Source organism: Osmerus eperlanus, chromosome 28 (assembly GCF_963692335.1).
Source record: "Osmerus eperlanus chromosome 28, fOsmEpe2.1, whole genome shotgun sequence".
Lineage (NCBI taxonomy): Eukaryota > Metazoa > Chordata > Actinopteri > Osmeriformes > Osmeridae > Osmerus > Osmerus eperlanus.
Window position 1 is genome coordinate 5,242,961 of NC_085045.1, and position 20,203 is coordinate 5,263,163.

Sequence of the window (20,203 nt, forward strand, 5' to 3'; positions counted from 1 at the left end):
GAGGCTTTGCATCATCGGCTCATCTGTTGTGGTTACAGTCGTCAAAATGCAGAACAATGGATGGAGAGGAGGAGCCCCCCCCATACACCCCCCCCCCCTCCCCCCAACAAACCCCTCTCCTCCAGGGCCCAGACACCCTTCCTGTAGCAGAGACCAGGGTGGCATCTCTCTGATCCAGCCACACCAGGTCCTGCCCCTTGCCAGCTGTTCTGTCCCGGAGGCTGGGTAGTTACGCTCCACCTGGGCCCACCTGGATGAACCTCAGACCCGCCCGGTGCTGTCTGGTCTGGAGCCGGGCCGAGCCCAGGTGGCTGACGCACCAATGAGCCGGCCCAAAAACCACAGGAAGAGGAGAGCCGTCTAGGAAGTGACTGCATGCTAGCTACCGAGGGCTATTCCTTGATTATAGTCCTCATTGCTGAGTGGTGTTAACATGCCTTTATGTCCAATTCAATTCCCTGTGTACTTGAGATAGTGGGCTGAGGTTGTCTCTTTATTGCATTCTGCGTCTTTTCACTTGAAAGAGAACTAGGTGTACATATTTGTATCTAAAGTGGATGGCATACGACATGAATATGCAATCTTTATTGCCTCCATTCAATTAAAAAGTGCATAAAGGAGAACATGCTTGTGGGTAGATATTCTGGATATACTGTAGGCAAATTAAAGATGATATCCTTTTTCTAGGTCTGGAGATTTTTCGTCAAACAATGTCGCCATCTACAGGAGTGGAAAGAAATAACAACATGCAGTACGGACCAGTAGAATTGTAAACTTCAGACTTGAAGTCTAATAGGAACGGAGGTTTCATCTTTTTACAAGTAACTAGTCATGAAAAGTATTTATTTAAAATAATGTATCTGGGATTATTACACTTTGTAGTAGTATTCATATTGTGCGTTCATGATAATTCTGGCCCAAAATGTGTTGATTCTTTGAAAGGGATAAGTTAATTTCTACCGACGGCTGAATCTTTGAGGAAATTTGCAGTACATAACTTATTTTCTGCACAAACACACTGTATAACTGATGCTAAACACGCACAAACAACACTAACACAAAGACCACTAAAACTAGAGAACCACTCTACAACATGAACAAAGTGTGCAAACAACATGAAATATTAGGTCAGCTTCTTTAAATGTAATGTGCAGTACAATTCAGCCAAAGCCAATTCTAACCCACTCAGTAATAGTGAAAGTATATAATTACTTATTAAAAATAGCATGTAAAATCAGTTCTACTTTTCATTACATTAGCATCTACCTGTTTCAAATCTTTACCCGCATTCTAATGCAAAATTAAGATATGTGTTGATAAGAGAAGCGTGTGTAGAGAAGGGCACTGGTGACCAAGTCTGGAATAGGCACTTATTAAAATTAATCACTTCATTGTTCACGCTTGCACCCGATTTCAGCCCAGTGTCTGCCTCTCCCTGCTTTCCAAATACGCTTCTGCATGATTAAAACATGTCCCCTTCTCCATGACATTGCTTTGACATCGTTTAATTGGAATAAGAGATAAAAAAATTAAAAATAAAGAATGAAATAAATATACTACAGTCCCAGGTAAGTGGCGTAACGTTGCTCAAGGTGACAAGCTATTATTTTCTGAGAGACCTGAGAATTCAATTCTTCAAAGTGCAGGAGGACCAGGAGTATTTATTTCTTTAATTTAGGAAAAAAAAGTCAACTGAATGAATTTCAATGTCTGATTATAATTTTTTTGTTGCGAGATTGCAACAAGCCCCGGATTCAACAAAATCTTGGAGGAACGTTCGATTAAATACGCTCAACTTTGTATATTCAGAAGAGAATGTATATTCACTTTCATATTTTTGGGGATACTTAAGCTAGTGAACCATGAGGATGTATTTATTTTAATACAAAATTAAATCGAAATCAAATAAAACCCTAACAGAAGTTCTAGCAAACCTGAGGGATAAGTACACCCCATATGCCGTGAAAGGGGATTATTACTGTGAGAGGAACAAGAGGCGTAGATATACTGCAGGGCGACTCACCACATCTTGCCTGGTATCCTTCCCTGACACGATGAGGATGTAGTTCCAGGCCAGAAGCACCAGCAGCGCCAGAGGGATCATGTAGAGTTCAAAGTTCCACACCACCAGAACAAAGAGCTGGAGAGACAGAGAGAGAGAGAGAGACAGAGACAGAGACAGAGACAGAGAGAGAGAGAGAGAGAGAGAGAGAGAGAGAGAGACAGAGACAGAGACAGAGAGAGAGAGAGAGCGCAAAACAGAGGCAGTGGAGAGAAAGAAAGAAGAAGGGAAAGCAAAAGAGAAAAGGTTAGGGCTCGAGCATCGCAGACCTGTGACTGACCTCACATGGCAAACACAAGAGCAGAGATCCCCAAGCACATGTCTCAATGGACACAATACCGATTTCCATCCACATATGAAGGATTATATACCCAGAGAAAGGCAGCCTTAAATGGACGGAGAGATAACAAAGAGGGGGAGCTGCCCGCTCCGCCTGGGTCGGGCAGGGTGACCCGCCAGGCCTTCGACCTGCCAGGAGGACGAGGAGGGGTGAGTGCCAGCCGTCACCGCGTCAACCCTCCACGCCAATCATCCGCCAGGCCGGGGTCACCTCCCGTTTCAACCGCAGCCAATCAAAACTGACCCCCCAGCCTCCCATCCCTCAGTCCAGCACCTGACCTCCCACAATCCACACCCCAAGACCCTAACCCTGTCACTCCAAGTTACCAAACGCCCCCCCGTACCCCCCGACCCCCAGCTCCTATAGACCCATCTGCCCCTTGACTCACCTCCCGGCAGCCCCACTCATCACCAGAAGAAAGGTAGCAGAGGCCCGTGTGTCAGTGTGGTCTGCGACGGCTTGCTCGCAGTCAAACGTAAATGAGCCTGATCGCGGGGAGAATGGGTGGTCAGGGAAACTCAGCCGCGTTGCCCGATTGAATTGCTCAGTGTTAGGTTGTTTGTTATTAAGGAGACATTCGGAGAGATTCATACATGTTTTGCTCACATGTTAGAGTGATGCTGGGGAGAATTTGTGTGGATGCCAAACTACTACCGATTTATCTTAATCTGTCCTATTTTTTTTTTTTTTTTTTTTACAGGGAAAACGCTTCCCCAGGTGTTTTTAATGGATAACATCACACAAAAAATGGCAATGAGGATAAAAATGCAAGTCATCTGCTAAAAACACATTTTCAAACAATGCATATCAATCTAATTCAAGGACCCTTTTCTTACCTCGCAGAAGGCTTGAAATGTGTGTTGTCATACAAATTTCAAAGAAATTAATCACATTGGTTGCAAGCGCTTCACAATAGTGTTTTATTTTTCAACGTCCCTGCCCTCTATCAAATTAAACAGCTGATGAATTGGACTGTCTTAACCGACGTAATAGTTACCCCATGTCTTTGTTGGAGTTAAATTTAATGGATTCAAACTCTTCTTAGTCAGATGAGATGTTATGATACATGAGTAGCTAAGTCTGTCTGCTAGTCTGTCTTCCTGGGAGACAGCAGAACTATGTGTGTGTGTGTGTGTGTGTGGAGGTCCTGCTGGAACAGTGTCTGCTCTCCATTCGTAAGGCATGCGGTGATTCTTCCTCTCTACATTAAAACCATGCAACACACAAGTACGCACGCAAAATCCATATCCTAATCAAATAGTCATCTATAACTTTTTTCCTAACTACTTCAAACTTAAAGCCCGACCCAACCGCATTCACACTCATACAAAATGAACCGATATTTGTGCACATAAACCAAACAAAGATATAAATTATACATTAGGAATGAATTGGCCAGCACATCTGCATAATGCTCAGAGCTACATTTCTTTATCTACAATGTTCGTCCACTACGAGTGCAGCCATAGAGGCCACAAACAACCCTTCCCTCTCCCTCCTCTCCCTCTCCTGCTGTTTTCATACTTTAATAAAGGTCTGCTCAGGGAATTGGAGAAATATTACTCAATAATTCAGAAGTGTTGACGAGCAGCCTCTATTACCTGCTCTCCAACTTCTCTATATTTCAGGAGAGCTACAGTGCCACCATTCGCTAGGTGTAAGCTCAGCATTCTTTAGTCAGACACACACACACCAACACAATCGAACATACAGGCAAAACACTATCAGACGTGTTCTCTCCCACCGCAATAAAAGATTCTTTCACTGTTTAGCGGGACGTATAATGGGCGCAGACAAACTGCACACAGAAGTTGAATTGTGTCGTGCGGAAGCCTCGCAGCGATGGCGATAAAAGAACACTTCGGAACGAAAGCAACTCAGCTCTCCTGTGCCTTTGCTGGGTCTGGATTCTTCACCTATAAATAACTTCACACAGATATATAAATACTTCTTAGGCACTCTTTCCTCCACTTCTCTCTATTTTTATTACCTCGCACTAGCGTGGAATTGTGCCTTCTTCTCTGCCGCTCTAATGTCTCCTCAGTGTCCATCTTGTTTTCTCCAGCCTGCGGTTATTTAACCTGCCGTCCCCCCTCATTCCTTCCCATTTCGTTATTCTAGCTGTGGGCTAGGCTGTGACTGACGGCTGGAGGAACCCAACACCCCGGCCCTGCCGAGGCCAGCCCTGCCCCGTCTCGCTGCCCCTCGGCTGGGGAGAGAGGGCCCGCAGCGCCAGGACCTTTTCCCGGGACCGGGGGCCCGCCCCCCCGTCGCTACCCCACCATGGAGGCTCTCCGCCTGGGGAGGAACGAGACGGAGACAGCCGCCAAGGTCCGTGACCGGAGAAAAGGGAAGAAAAACAGATTGAGATTCTTTTTTTTCTTTTTTTTTCTCTTTAAGTAGAGCAGGAGGTAAAATGGAGAAGTTGAAGTTTAGTGTGTATATCGGTGTGTGCGTGTGTGTGTGCGTGTGTGTGTGTGCGGGGGGGCTTTGTGTGTGGTCGTGCGCAGGTAGAGAGAGCTGGAGAGACACAGACCAGTGTGGAGAGGCAGCAGACCACTCCATAACTACGTGATTGTGTCCTCTCTCTGGACAGAGAGAGGACATAGGAACTTTGGGTCGCTCTGGACTGTCCGAGAGAGACGGAGGCTGACTGGACATGTGTGCCTGCGCTTGCGAGTGTCAGACAGAAACGCCGTCAAGTCTAGAGAAGAGCACGATGCAAATGTGTACCAGCTTCTGTTTGTCGTGCAAAGCAACCAGAAAGATTCACAGTTTTCATCTTGCAAATGAACACTATGATCTTCTAATTAGTGGTATATTCTGTTGAATAACAGTGAATGCAGCGTGGATGAAAAACGCCTAATGTGAATAATGTACGTTGTGTTTTAAAATAACTACGGAGGAAAAAAGATAGAACTAACATGCTGAGAAGCTTTTTCCTCAGAAGAGATTTCTAGATCCTTCTCTATATTATTACCAAAATGTAAAATCAGATTTACACTATAAGAGAAATAGACACGCAGAATAAATTCCTACTTGTTCTAACCTGAACAGAAAGTATTTCACACGAACTAGAAGAAATGCACGATTTGTAAGCAGATTGCATGTTAAATACAGTTACAATCATATTCATTGCTTTTCGAACACATGGAAAATAAAACAAATAATTGTAAATGACAAAGTGTAATCTGAACTAGCCAAACTCTAAAAGTTAGGAGCAGGCATATTATCTCTATTATTCATATCAAACACAACTCCAGATGAAGTATTTGCAGCTTGGGTTGGAGCGACAAGCCGTGAACGCGTATAGCGGGAGCCTGGAAACACGTACGCAGAAATCCCCTCAAGGAAATTAAACAAAAGTTTGGATTTCAGAAGTGAGTCCTCTTTATGTTCGTGACATCTCCTTCCACCTACACACTAAGTGGTAGCAGAAAGCAGGGGGAGAGTGAGAACTGATGTTCTTTCTAGGAGTGGGAATGTGCCCTCTTTTCTCTGGAGTGGACACACACACACACACACGATCTGTGGTGCTGTGCTGCCCCCTGCTGTTTCTGCCTAGGCTCGGACATATCCTTGGTTGGGTCCGTTGCATGACTGTACAGCTCCGTGGCCCGAAAGTGCACAAAGACGACACTCTTCTTGAACAAACTTGAATGTCACAAAAGTTAAACCTCTCTATTCAATCGCGAAAAACATGAGTAGGATTTCGGTGACTGTTACAATGTGGATTCCCAAATCACAGCAACACCACTCTGCGAAAGACAGCGTACTGTACACGCCCACACGCAATAATTTCAGCAATGACACATTCAAAACTTTCTTTACAATCCGTCCAACAACTTTTTGTCCAACTCTCTACCAATCAAGGGGGCAGCGGAGGGATTTTTTGTCAGCGCTTTCCCTGCCAATTGCTGAGGGCAACGATGCCTTCCCATGACGTTCAAAGTAAGAGAGCGTTTTTTTCTTCTTAACATGAGTCAAACAAGGAATTCGAAGGTACCTTGTGAGGTAGGCATGCCTCAATGTTTGTGTGTATGTCGCTCTAATGCACACACAAGCACACACACATACACATCCGATAGGTTGCTCTCTCTTTTTCTCTCTCTCTCTCTCTCTCTTTCTTTTTTTTGCAGGGTGAATTTTTATCTAAATGCAAAGCAGGTGATAGGTGCTCCAGTTTCCTGCAGAAGTAGTTCTCTTGTCTGGGCTCTCCCACTGATAAGAGTCCTACTTTGCCCAACATAAAAGACCCTGGTATCATTTCCCCTGCCTCCCCAGCCACCCCCCCCCACCCCCCCCTGCCCCCCCCTGCCCTCACCCTTCCTGTGACTCACAAAGCAGCCTCTATCTGCTCCCAATTCAGGGCCCAATTGCAGATAAAGTTACGTCAAATTTGTTTGGAGGAAGAGTCGCTGAGGCCTGAGGTCCCTGGAGCCAAAACAGCCTTGTCTTTCAGGGGCCCGCGGGGAGAGCTGGCATGAGCAGAAGGGTGAACCCAACACCGCCGAGCCCCCACAACGGCCCCAGCTCCCATGGAGGGAGGGAGGACAGGAGGGAGCGGGAGAGGGAACAGGGAGAGGGGGAGAGAGGGAGGGAGGAAAGGCAGTGGGGGGGGGGGGGGGTTCAGCTTGCAGGTGTTCAGGTAGAGAGAGGAAGCAGACGATTAACCCCCCTCCCTCTTCTCAGACACGGGACACACAAACACACACCTGCAGAAACGCACGCACGCACACACACACCACCCATGATGCGGGGAGGGGGAAACTCTAGCCCTGCCCCATTGTGCCAACGCCGGGGGCAGTCCTGCCACGGTGACTGCCTCTGTGTCGGGCCTGGGTGGTGGTGGGGTGGGGGGGGGGGTGTGTGCTCGGTTACCTGGCGCGCAGACACACACACACGACTCTAATCGCAGTTGGCGCTAATGGCTGACTAGCGCATGTGGCTGGGGAAGCAGATAGGGGGGAAAGGAGAGGAGCGGGGCGTAGAGGAGATGAGAGGAGGAGGAGAGGAGGGAGGAGGAGAGGAGGGAGGAGGAGGAGTGCGGAACAGACGAGATGAGGGAGGAGGGGTGGAGTGATAGAAGGGGAGGGTGGACGGCACTTTAGAACAAACTCCGAACTAGGGGGAGAGATTTGTACCTGTGAGCTCGCCAGACTGGAGCTGTCTGCACACCAATCTAACACTCGGACAGATTACATTACTGAGGGGAGTGAGCGAGTCTGCGTGCGTGTGGAAGTGTGCGTCTGTGTGTGGGTGAGTGTGTGTGTGTCTGTGTGTGCGTGCGTGCATACACATGGCTTATACAGTATCTACAGTACAACGCGCCTACTTCATCACAACACCCTGTCAGGCAGAGATTGAGATGTTTCCGGGTTGCCACAACACCAGCGTTCCCCCTGTCCATCACCTCGCCAGCGAGAGAAGCAAAGCTGTGTAGAACAGCTGCAAACACACACGCACGCACGCACACCATATAGCCTATGCATACGCACACACACACACACAGGGCCCTACACACACATACCTATGCACACACGCCTACACGCACACACACCTATACACTCACGCACCTACACACACACACACTCACTCCACCTTAGCCAGATGGCCCCCCATAAAAAGCCACTTAAGGAGATGAGTGAAGTGATTAAGAGGCCTCTCAAAGCAGGGGAGGAAGGAGGGAGAGAGGGAAGGGGAGGTGGTGAGGGAGTACCTGTGGGAGGAGGAGAGGACCTATACGGCTCTGGTTGATAGGACCGGCTCCTAACCCAGAGCGTTCAGGCAGGTTCACCCACACGGGTGACACCAGAGGGTGGGGAGGCTGAGACAGGGAGAGGGGACATCCAGGGACCTGGTTTGGAGATGCTGGCACAGTCTCACACACACACACACACACTCTCTCTATGTGACGGAGTGTTTTTAACAGGACAGAGCGGGGACAGGGTGTTTATGGAGTTCACCGTTGGCCCCCCGAAACACAGTCTGAACATCCTGGAGGTGCGAAACACCTCCAGGATTGTGAATGAAACCGTGTGTGCTGGGGTGTGGCTCACTGCGTAGGCTAAGGCCCTACTGCACCACATGGGCAGAAATGCCCCCAGAAATATAGCTCGGGGAAGAAAAAAAAGTGAGATTTCTGTCAGGTAAGATGTGTTCCTGTGACCAGAGCCACTGTTTCGGAGGAGTCGCTAGTCTGTCGGAAAAGGTGTCAGGTGCGGCGCAGCCTTCAATGTCTTCTTTCCTTGGCCATTCGGAGAGAGCCTTGTTTTCTGCCACTCTCTTGACATTTCGGCCTGACATTTCCCGTTCAATTTAGCAAGATAAGACACACACTCCCGCACCACGCGCCCGCCCGCAAACAGACACTCGACCGGAGAATGTTAACTGATCAATACCAACCTCGCCTAGGTTTCGCGGAGGCACGGCGACCTGCGGTCCCCGACGCGCACGCAATCGCAGGCCCACGCGCCCGCGTGCCTCCACTTCGGCAGGAAATTAAAACGTGTCAGACGGTAAATGCTAATGGCTGATGCGCGAACACTTAGCGCCCCCGGGAAAAGGTTTTGGGGGTGTCTCCGATTAGAGGAGACAGGTCCGTGAGCTACTTAAGTCGGCCCGCTAGACTGGAGGTAAGCTCTCCCCTGTCCTGTTGTAGCACTCAGCATTCTCCCAGGCTGGGAGGGGGGGGGGCTGGGGGGGGGTATCCTTTTACTGCTAGATCTGTAGGCCAATTACATCTCACCTTTTAATACCAGACACAGTTGACAGAGACAGTGGGTCTGCTACATGTGTCATCGTCAGAGCGACAGGGAACGGGAGGGGGGGGGGGGTATTGAAGGGTAGAGAGGGGGAGAGTGCAGAGGAAGTTAGCGAGAGGAAGAGGAGAGAGTGAGAGAGAGAGAGAGAGAGAGAGAGAGAGAGAGAGAGTGAGAGAAAGAGGGAGAGCACGGAAAGTTTGCGACGCGGATTCCGACTCAGGCGGAGGCACGGACTCGCCGCGGCCCGTCGCGGGGCTGCCGCCTTCCAGATGAGCGCGTACCCCGCGCCGCGGCTGGAGGAGGGGCTCGCGCCCGCGCAGGGACGACTGCGTACGGCACAGCACACCGGGGCCGCAGGACAATCTTGCATCCAAACAGGTGTGAGGGCGTACGGAACAGAAAGGAGCAAAGGAGGCAGGCATGACTGTGTCCGGTACACAAGGAAGGTATGAGTGGATTGCACCCGAGCTGGTGTGTGCGTGTACAGTAAGGCGCAGTAGGAGTGTAGGGGGGGTGTTGTCTGGTTGTCCCAGCAGGTATGACAGTGTAGAGCGTGACAGAGTGCATCCCAGCGGGGCCTAGTTACCAGGAAGGCACAGATACTCCTCTGAGGAGAGTCCCACTCGAAGCAGCTGTTGATGTAGCAGCCGGCCCGGATGAACAACATGATGCACCGCCTCACCCTGTTGAAGTTCTGTAACAGCAGCTGGAGAGAGAGAGAGAGAGAGAGAGAGAGAGAGAGAGAGAGAGAGAGAGAGAGAGAGGAGAGAGAGAGAGAGAGAGAGAGAGAGAGAGAGAGAGAGAGAGAGAGAGGGGGGAGAGGGGGGGGGGTAACAGGTCACACAAGAGGTTGTACTCAGAGCACAGACTAAACTAATAAAAGTCAAGCAGCTGCTCGACATATGTTCATTACGAAGCCGGGCAGGTTTAACTAGGCTAATTATTAGCGGAAGGAAGCACCTTGACAGCGAGCCGTCCACATTTCGCTGCGATGGACTGACACATTTGTATCATTTCGGTGACAATGGGGGTTATCGGCAAACAATAGAACCTCATAAAAACATGTTCAAACTGTCAAACGCGTGTCCCGCTGAGATTAAGATAAGTAGGACTGTAAAAGTGACAGATCTATCAGTCTCTACCAAGCGGCGCTACACATGAGGCAGGAGGGAGACCTGAGGCAGGAGGGAGACCTGAGGCAGGAGGGAGACCTGAGGCAGGAGGGAGACCTGAGGCAGGAGGGAGACCTGAGGCAGGAGGGAGACCTGAGGCAGGAGGGAGACTGGTTAGTGGGAACGTGTCCTCTGCGTGGATTGGACCAGTCGAACACGTTTACAACTGAACTCAGGATGACTGCTGGTGTTCTGTAGGGGACTCTCGGGCCCCGAGGACCAATCGCGACGCCGGGATTCACCCACTTCCCCCTCCCCCGACGGGCCTGGCGCGGCCGGGCTTTGATCATCCCACTCTGCTTAGCTAACAGCCCAGAGATTACGCAGCGCCATCGCCCTCCGCGGTACTTCCACCAGGCGGTTCTGTTTCATTAATAAAGGACGAACTGTTGTGAAAATGACGGTGACAGACGTCGCAACAGGGCTTTTACTGTAGACTGCGAAGGCTGTGGAATCGAGAGCCACCCGGCACAAAAGAGCCCTCGCGGGGCAACTTCTCCAGGGCTGCCAGTGACATCATCATCGAGTGACGCTGACACGGGTCATCTCGGTGAGTCAGGGGTTGGAGCAGAGATGAGGAGGAAGGGGGGAGGGCTGGGATCAACCGGCGCTCAGGGAAAAGTGCAAAGTAGGCATCTTTTGGCACAGAGAGAGGAGAGGGTGCAGAGAGGGGGTTGTTGGGAGGGGGGGGGGAGGGGGGGGGGGGGGGGAGACTAAAGGGTGTGTGAGTTGTGGTGGCTGCTCGGTCCAAACGGCGTTGGTGTGACACGTCTGATGTGGGCCGCCGCCCCCCCCCCCCCTCTCCCCCCGCCGCCCCCCCCGCCCCCCTGCCCCCCGCCCAGTCCTTTGTGGGGCCGCCACATTGAGCGGCGTGACAATGAGGACCCGAGCAGCAGTGGCACCGAGGGCCAACTAAGGATGGCCAATCTACTTATGCACCCCTAGAGCTGACAGCTTGACATTTCTATTCAACAGTCGGAGAGAGAGAAGAAGAAGGGGTGGGGGGGGCGAGGGGAGTGTGTGTGTGGGGGGGGGAGGGGGCGAGAGAGTAAACATCTCTCCCCTTCTCTTACTCTCTCTCTCTCATTTCTCTCCCTGCCTCTGTCTTTTCTCTCCCTCTCTTTTCGATGCCTCTCCACACTTGTTGGGTCTTTGTTATCACGTCGGAGGAGAGGGGAGGATGGTGGAGGGCAGCCGAGATAGAGGAGGCTTGGAGGTAGAGAGAGAGGCTGGGGGGAGGGGGAGGGGATGAGGGGGGTATATTGGCAAATTGACACGGAACATACCGGACCGGGCTGCGCGGCCAGGCGGCACGACTCCCTCCTCGTGTGTGCTGTGTGTGTACAGTGTGTGTACAGTGTGTGTACAGTGTGTGTACTGTGTGTGTATGTGTGTGTACTGTGTGTGTACGGTTGGGGGCAGCGCTTGTCGTGGGCTACGCTGGGCTGGGTGTCCTGGTCGGGCGTTTTGATCCGTTAACGGTTCGGATCGTGTTCTGGTCGGGACCCACCTGTTTGGACACTCTGGGCTCATCCTCGATGTACTTCTGCTCGATGGGGATCAGGGTTCCAAGGCCTGCCTTTACCTAGGGCCACACACACACACGCACATCAGCACATCCTGTACCCCTTCAGTGAACTTCACAAGCTGCCTGCGTGAATAAAATCGCTTTAACATCATTTGTTTACATTGTCAACACATGTATTCGTAGGCGAATTGTTAATCTGTACAGTTTTAATGTCAACTGCAAATGAAGTCGGTGGGCTTGCGTGCCGCCTGGAATAGAGGTTTCACAGGGAGAGACGGGAGTGTTGTTGTTGTGTTGGCAAGCCCACGCAGAGGCCATGGGAGGCCAGGCAAGCGACAACGCTGCCCCTCACACACGGCTCTAAGATGGCCGCCGCTGGGACACACACAGTGACAACGAACGGGCAAACAAAGGCTGCAGAGTGGGAGTCTTAGATCATTAAAGAAAGAAAGAGAAAAACGAGGATGAGGGATAAGGGGGGAGGGGGGGGGGGTTATGTGAGGGGTGAAGGGGGGGGGTTACAAACAGAATGAAGACAACAGAGCATGAGTAGAGCGGTGGGGGGGGAGGAATGGGCGGGGACAGATACGGAATAAAGGAGGGAGGGGACTTTCGGAGCGAAAAAAAGAGAGAGCGACTCACGGCGTTGAAAACCACGTCTATTTCGAGAAAGATGACCCCTTTCGTTGGCCCTGTCAGCTCCTTGCTTTTCAAGGCGTAGGCTTTGCGCTCTCCATTTTGGATCTGTGGGGGAAGAGAGAAGGACACATGACAGGCGTCTGTCTGGCTGCTCCCCTGGTGAATCCCATCCCTGGGTCACCTCTGAACCCCAGCGGCTGCTTCTGACAGCGCAGCCCAAAACAACCGCGGCAACTCTGACAAGTACCTGTTCATTACCACAGCCGCACTTCGCTGTCTGTCAGGGAGGAATTAACCATCCTGGGGAATCACACAGGCGCTCACACACACACACACACACAGGCCATGTGCATTCACACGCGCCATCACATGCGTGCCACTTATGCATCGGGGCGTTAGAAATGACGCGTTTGTGTATATTTCAGTTTTTTTGGGTGCCGTGTCGTGTCGGCCCCTGACTCTTCGCTGTCTCTCATTCGGTTCTCTCCTACGTTACCACGCTGCATTATCTTTCATCCTGGGATTTCTTCGACTGTCCGTCTCTCCCTCTGGGGGGAGGGGGGGGGGGAGAGGGGGGGAGGGGGGAGGGGGGGAGGGGGGGGGGGTAGCAGCGACTCACGTTGAGCAGCGGGATGGCCACCTTGCCCAGGAAGTCGGCGCTCCTGTCGCGGTCCTCGTCGTACACGGTGACCTCCAGGACCGAGTGGATGTCCTTGACGTTACTGCGGCCCCACACAGAGATCACACGCGCACACGCACACTTACAACACGTCTACAACACGTCTACAACACGTCTACAACACGGCTACAGCATATTCAACACATCTACAACACGGCTACGAGAACCACGGTCTTCTTTCTATATGACCTTTGGGCTCCACGTAAATTGTGTGTGAGAAGTGCAGAAGGGATGGCGTAGCCGCAGTGAAATGTCATCTTTTGAAATGTAGGCTAGCGTCGACTTGGCTGATGAAACGAAACGAGGTTACGGCGGGAGATGCTCACTGGAAGGGTGGCTAAATTACCTAGTATTCCACGTGAATTCACTGGTGTATTCTTTAGAAATGTGTTTGGTGTATTCGAGTAAGCCGTGGTCACAAAAGGAATCCAATTAAAGCCATAGCATGTCAATCTAAATGATTTATATAAAACCACATTTGACCAGTGAAAGGTCAGGTAAGGGAACACTAGTTCACCTCTGAATTCGAAACATATTTTTCCCTTTGATAATGAATTTTTGGTGCAAAATATGGGTTCACAAAGATTACTTTGAACACCAAGTAATGCAGGCACGTGTGGCTGGAATGGTATTTAACAAAATATGCCAATAAAACATTATATATATTATAATATTACAGTTTATTGTATGTTGTGGTGTAACATTAGTTTGTGCATCAGTTCTATAGTGTTACCAGGAAAATAACACTATAGAAAGTGTAGCTTTGATGTCTTTATAACGTGTGTGTGTGTGTGTCAGCCCAGAGCTGTCACTCACAAGGTGAAGACCTTGTTCCACTCAGGGTTGAGGTTCTTGTAGACAGTGTGAGTCTGTAGCCGATCGTTGCTGAGCTCCACCACACAGAACGGGTCACTCTTCCCTGTGAGGGGGGGGGGGACAGAGGGAGGGAACCGGAGGGGGAGAGAGAAAGAAAGTGAAAGAGAGCGAGTCCGAGAGAGAGAAAGAAGGAGAAATAGGGGGCATAAAAGTAATGTGGAGATAAATGAGGAGTCATATTACATTTATCTTGTCTCTCTATATCTCTCATATATATATATATATCTTTCTCCCTCTGTTATTTACTGGAGTGTAATCCAGTGGAGCTGGCCTACAGTGTAGACAGGGATGTTATGGCTGATAAAAGGAGCAGGACAGGAAGAGAAACAGCCAGAAGGGAGTCTGGGAATTATACTTAAGACCAGCCCAAGTGTGTGTGTGTGTGTGTGTGTGTGTCTGGCTCAGTCCCATCCGTCTTCAAGAAAACGACAGCTCCATCACCCATTTATCACCATTGTGAGGATGTGATGCGTTCATTTCTTCCTGGTGCCACAGCAGAAGCACCGAGTCCAACATGCAGGCAGATAAGCAGCGCCACGGAAACCACGGCCCTGGGCACCATCAGACGGAGGACGGGGGGGACGGGGACGGGGGGGGATCGAATAAAAGAAGACATGACAAACAGGGTCGCCCCAACCCAGTTTGAGGAAGCTGGTGACAAGTCCAGTACAGATAGAGCAGAGCGGAGCAGGAAGTGGAGGACTCCACCGGGTTTCTAGGATACACGTGGCGTGGCTGGAGGAACGCCTGACGCCCGTTCAATATTTCATAAGGACGTCCATTTGTATATCTGCTTGACATATTGATGTGCTCCGACGTCCCTCTAAATTAATGCTGTTTAAGCATATATACTATATGAATGTACTCCCAAGACATATATAGATTCAGGTTGTTCCCGGAACCTTTTTGCTTTTATATCTTGAATAAAATTCAAAGACAACACAATGGCTAAACCCAAGGTTCTTTTGTGTATTTTAACATACACTATTTTCCCTTATATAATCAAACATACACATTTTATCAGGTTATTTTGCTTATTTTCATTAACTGCACTTCTAAAGGAGGCACTCAACAAAAGTTTGAAGTTAAAAGACACATTTTCAAAAATGTGCCATAGGATATTTAATATTAGAGCTGAACACTTCTCAAGAGAGAAGCCCGCTGCTCTAATCAAAATCAATGTCCTATATATTCTCTGTTTGTGTTCTAATATACATGTAACTGCTTCTTTGTAATTTGAAAGGCCTGTGACTCCAGCTCAGCGCCCCCCCGCCTGCCTTCTTCCTCAAAAAAAAGGAATTCATAACAACAAACTCTTAATTCCAGCTTTGATCTTTACTTTTATCAAAACTGTTGGGAACAATTTTGCTGTTTGTTCAAGCATATCACCATTAAAAGCTAGGTCAAAGAGAGAAGAAAAAAAAAAACTAATATATTCCATCTTCCCAAGAATAAATTTAACTAGTAGTACATGTCATATAGCCGATGACGAGTATATTACGCAACAATTTAATAAAGTAGCAACATGAGGAAACTAATATTGAATTGTATTTAATATTTAGGACTAACTTGGTTGAGAGGGAAGTATATCGGAGGCCCTGACACCAGTCCATCCTGTGTTGACGGAGACTGTATAGCTTCATTGATTGGTGTGAGTTTCTTTAAATGTTGTGACAAGGGCAGGACATTTTGCGGGTGCGCTGAATAAATGTCAGCGTGATCAATGCTCTGTCGTAGGTGTCGCCTCTCACATCTAATACTGGCATGTATTGATCTGCTCTCCTTCAAGATATGGAAAGCTCAGTCCTACGGAACAACTTTAGTCACTACACTGAATAATGTATTTAGGAATACAATTAAACACAGAGCTTGCTAAGAATGTGTACCTTATTGTGAATTCCGACAACTTCATTCTAAACCGTTGAAATTACAAATAAGCATCTACTAGCATCTACTTCTGCAGACATGGAAATTGAGAGATTTCTCGTATAATTTCTCATATATCTCAATTTATACACATCATGTTCTTTCACCAGTCACAGGGTCCAGAAAGGAGTTGTGAAATGGCCCTTATCAAATTAAATCCCAATCATTTAAAATTAATTAATGGAAAATAATTGGCGAGGCAAAAAGAAAAAAAAAAGAAAATCTCCCCCCCAAACTATATCACGCTTTAATGATATGCATGCTCGGTCGCTATGGCGCTCAGTTGTCAGCAGAGATGAACTTTCACCTTATTGGCAAGCACCAGAGGCGGTTGTCTCAGCCAATTACACGGTAAGGATTGAGCGCCGCGCCGAATGTCCAGGTACGGCCAACCAAAGCTTCTCCCTGGGTTCAGTCTGAGTATCTTGGGCGGGTTCACGGCAAGAGCTTCAAACTCATTTCATCCCCGGCACTAGATAAGCGTGTTGAACGAACAGAGCTTGGCTGAAGGGGATCTTATTAAAAGAGCCTCGCAGACAGAACGGGCCTGCGAAGGATGTCGAGATGAGGACGACCATATGCTGTCCTGTCTGACGCCCTCTCTGCCTCCATACCGTCACAATTCATTAGTATTAGCCTCTCGTCTGGCGAGCGCTCCCTCTCTCGCGAAAAAAAGGCTTCAACTTTCGGTTTTAGCATGTGTTTGTTCATGTTGATAAAGGTCCTATATTAATAGATAGGATATTGGTGCGGCAGATTGAGAAGGGGGGGGGGCGTGGTGGTGGTGGTGGTGTCTTTGTCGAGAGGCGTAGCCGTGAGTGCGTTCATCTGAATGGCTCTAACTGTATGGGAGCCACTGGCGTGGACGAGAGCAGCCACACAAAGGGGACTGTTGGTTTTACAGGCTTGTTGTCACTTCTTCTGCGGGGCTGGAGTGGAGGCACTCCACTAAACCCCCTCAATTAGCAGTGATGGGGGGGGGGGGGGGAGGCAGAGGGAGACGAACCGAAGGGAAAGGTGGATAAGAGTGGAATGGTGTCCACGCTCTCTTTCACCACCTCTTTCTCCTCTCTCAGGACCCTCCCCCGTGTCCTGTCACCTTTGTGCTGACCCCGCTGTTCAGGCTGGCCTGCTGTGAGGGTGTGTGTGGTGAGGACCTAGGAGAGCTCCTAGACACGTATTGTATCTCAATCTGTATGGGGGCCGCAGAGGAATTTCGGGGTGTGAAATCAGAGCTCATGAGAGAGACACGCTCTCTCTCTCTCTCTCTCTCTCTTTCAGAAACACACACACACCCGCATCCAACAAACAATGCAAAAGCTGTAAGTTCAGGGTCACCGACTGGACAATGTGTCGACCTGGATGAGCTGTCTGTGGAGGCTGGAGCGGGCTGGAGGAGAGCAGGGCCACTCAGAGAGAGGGAGGAGACGCGGAAAATGGCCGCCACTTGACCCCGCGCCCAGCGCGCCCGCCTCTCTCCCCGACAATGCCGCTTCGAGGACTCTACACGCTGAGAGGCTCGCAAACGAGGAGTCGCATTCTCCATCGGCCAAAATTGTTTCAAAAGGCCATATTTCTGTGGGGTGAAAGCGACAGGCTTTGGATAACATTGTGGTGGATTCAATGCGTCATTGGATACATTTGTGAATGGCATTCCTGTTGATGATAAAATACTGAAAAGACCAGAAAACACGAGCGACATGAGTGTCCCTCCAGAGCTCTGTCGAAGCAGGAGGTGAGATAAACAATGAACAAACAGGCCAACAAGGTTCTCTACTGTTGGGTAAGGCACGTGGTTCCGGAACAATCCGTGACATTCAGACTGAGAGATGAGTTCTGCAATGAGGTCAGCTCCACGCAGAAGGGGGATTTGCATCTCCTTCTCCCTCTCCGAAAACCAAGATGGAGACATTAGCCCCTGTTCCTGCTGTTACTGTATGCTAAGTGGATATCAGATACAACCAAATGAATGAGTGTGCACGTGCACGCTCGCATGTGTGTGCGTGCGAAACCGACTCCGCCAGAACAAAGCCAAACTCCACACAAGTCTCTGACTTTTGCGAAACTAGATAGCGCACACTTTGAGAAACTGGGCTTGTCCACCACACACCTCATTAAGACCAAGAATTAATGGAGAAACGAGGACGCGAAGCCGAGAGAAATATTTTGGGGAGAGTCTGGAGCTCAGATAAGGGCTCCTCGGCTACATTTAAATGAGGGGCCGTGTATCACTTCCAAAAATGAGGAAGTGTGTGTGTGTGTGTGCGTTTGTGTGGTCCTGCTTAATTCAGTACTAGTGCTCCCTCCACGAATCACTGGGGCAGTCCTCGATCAGAACGCGTTCGCTGGGACATCGATTCAACAACTCATCCCTGGCCGGCTGTCCGCCCGCTGTCTGCCTGCTTTCGACCTGTTTTCCACCTGAGTGACTTACATGAGACAGTGGACTTGTTCCTACAAGTCGTCGACATGGACAAAGTTGCAAACTGGTTGTACAGTAGGAAGGTACAGGAGGTGTTTGCAGTCGTACCTGTGACGTCTGCTGCCATGAGCCCCTCCGCCCGTATGACCTTCACCTGGACCATGCCCACGTCCTTCAGGTTGTGGAAGGACCGCAGAAGACTCTGAGGGTCAGGGGGTCAGGGGTGGAAACAGAGAGAAAAACAGGATGCCATTTTGTGTCAAGTTTAGATTTGTGTGTGTGAGGAGAGAGAGCATTAAACTGATAATAGACATGTTCTGGACCTCAGCCTCCTTCACTGAGGCATGACTGGCAGTGATATCATAGTTACTGGGACCATCACAGAGACACTGGTTACCCTAGTGTCTGCAGACACACACACACACACACACCCCTCAGCTCCTTACAGAACACTGTGATCGGACCCAGATCTGTACGAACGTTAGTAACATGTTATGCACACGCAGACCCATCTTGACAAGTCGGGGAACCAGCCATTCAATACGTGGAGCCCGGCTTCGTCGAGGTGCCCTTTAAAAGCTCTCAATTAGGGCACGGCAGGTCTCCATGTCTGGGCGGGCCTGGCAGACGGCACACACCGAGGGAGAGCAGAGAGGACCGGCCGCATGGGCCGCCAGGCTGCCAGCATTCGACACGAACACTCAAACACACGCGGAGGAGAGAACAGGGAGGACGAGGTCAACGAGAGGGCTACAATAAGCCTGTTCGATCCCCACACACGCCTGTATGCCCACGAAAGCACAGGGAGAGTTTGCGCACACACACACACACACACTCACACACTCACACACAGTGAAAGACCTGCAATGAGGCCTGGATTGAGAGTTGTGCTGGCATGTCTTAAAAGCAATGAAAATGTACTTCACTTCAATTTATTTCTCTCTCTGGCAATAACCCTTTCCATACCCAGAGGAGTAATTATAATTTAAATTTCCGAGTCAGGGCCAGGCTACAGACTTAATTCATTATAAACTCTGTCAGACTCTGGCTGTTTCCAGAGATATTATTGTCCAAAAGCCTTAGAAAGAAGATGAGAGGAGAAGGAAGGAGAAAAAAAAACTCTCCACAGAAGTTTAATACATGATTTCTCTGTAGATACGACAGCTTGTTATTTGTGATTATTGGGGATTGCCTAAAAGGGGGTGAGAAAGAGAGGAAAGAGATGAGAGAGAGAGAGAGAGAGAGAGAGAGAGAGAGAGAGAGAGAGAGAGAGAGAGAGAGAGAGAGAGAGGAAAAAAAAACATGGCTGATTTGCGAAGCTGGAACATTTCCATAGCACAGGAATTTCTGATTTGTGCGGGCTGGCTTTTCAGGCTGCCTCAATAGACAGAGGCAGAGAGATTGAAAAGCTCAGGAGATGAGGCCTCTTTATTTTTTTAATGAAAGGCTGTAGAATATATTTTCCCACCCTCCAACCCAACCCAACCCCCCCACCCCCAACCCCCCCTCACTCAGCTACTGGACTGACGAGGAGCCCTGGGTTCAGCCGAGCCCCATTACTAAGGGAGAAGCCCCCCCACCTCCCAACCGTGGTCCCCTGCTGGCTCTGTGGGGGGGGGGGGGCACTTCTCCCTTAGTGGGGGGGAGGGGACGCACAGGATGAGGGCGAGATGCAGGGGAGGGGCGGGAGGGGCTCCACAGCGCTGACTGACAGCTTGTCACCGTGACGTCTTATTCCATCTCTGTTGTGGGAGAAAATGAATGTCAGCGCCGCCGAAGCCTTATGACTCGCTGT

At 49.7% G+C, this 20,203-nt stretch overlaps 1 protein-coding gene across 1 annotated transcript in view; it reads right to left on the minus strand.

The window, feature by feature from the left end:
- Positions 1-1,925: 1,925 nt before the first annotated feature.
- LOC134014904 (multiple C2 and transmembrane domain-containing protein 1-like) overlaps positions 1,926-20,203 on the minus strand; it is a 62,898-nt gene continuing 44,620 nt past the window's right edge. The window contains exons 10-17 of the mRNA XM_062454084.1: positions 18,517-18,610; positions 14,001-14,103; positions 13,125-13,227; positions 12,509-12,610; positions 11,849-11,923; positions 9,753-9,872; positions 2,024-2,140; positions 1,926-1,934 (exon numbers count right to left, since the gene is read on the minus strand). Of these exons, the coding sequence (XP_062310068.1) occupies positions 1,926-1,934; positions 2,024-2,140; positions 9,753-9,872; positions 11,849-11,923; positions 12,509-12,610; positions 13,125-13,227; positions 14,001-14,103; positions 18,517-18,610 (723 nt within the window). The remainder of the gene's footprint in view (positions 1,935-2,023; positions 2,141-9,752; positions 9,873-11,848; positions 11,924-12,508; positions 12,611-13,124; positions 13,228-14,000; positions 14,104-18,516; positions 18,611-20,203) is intronic.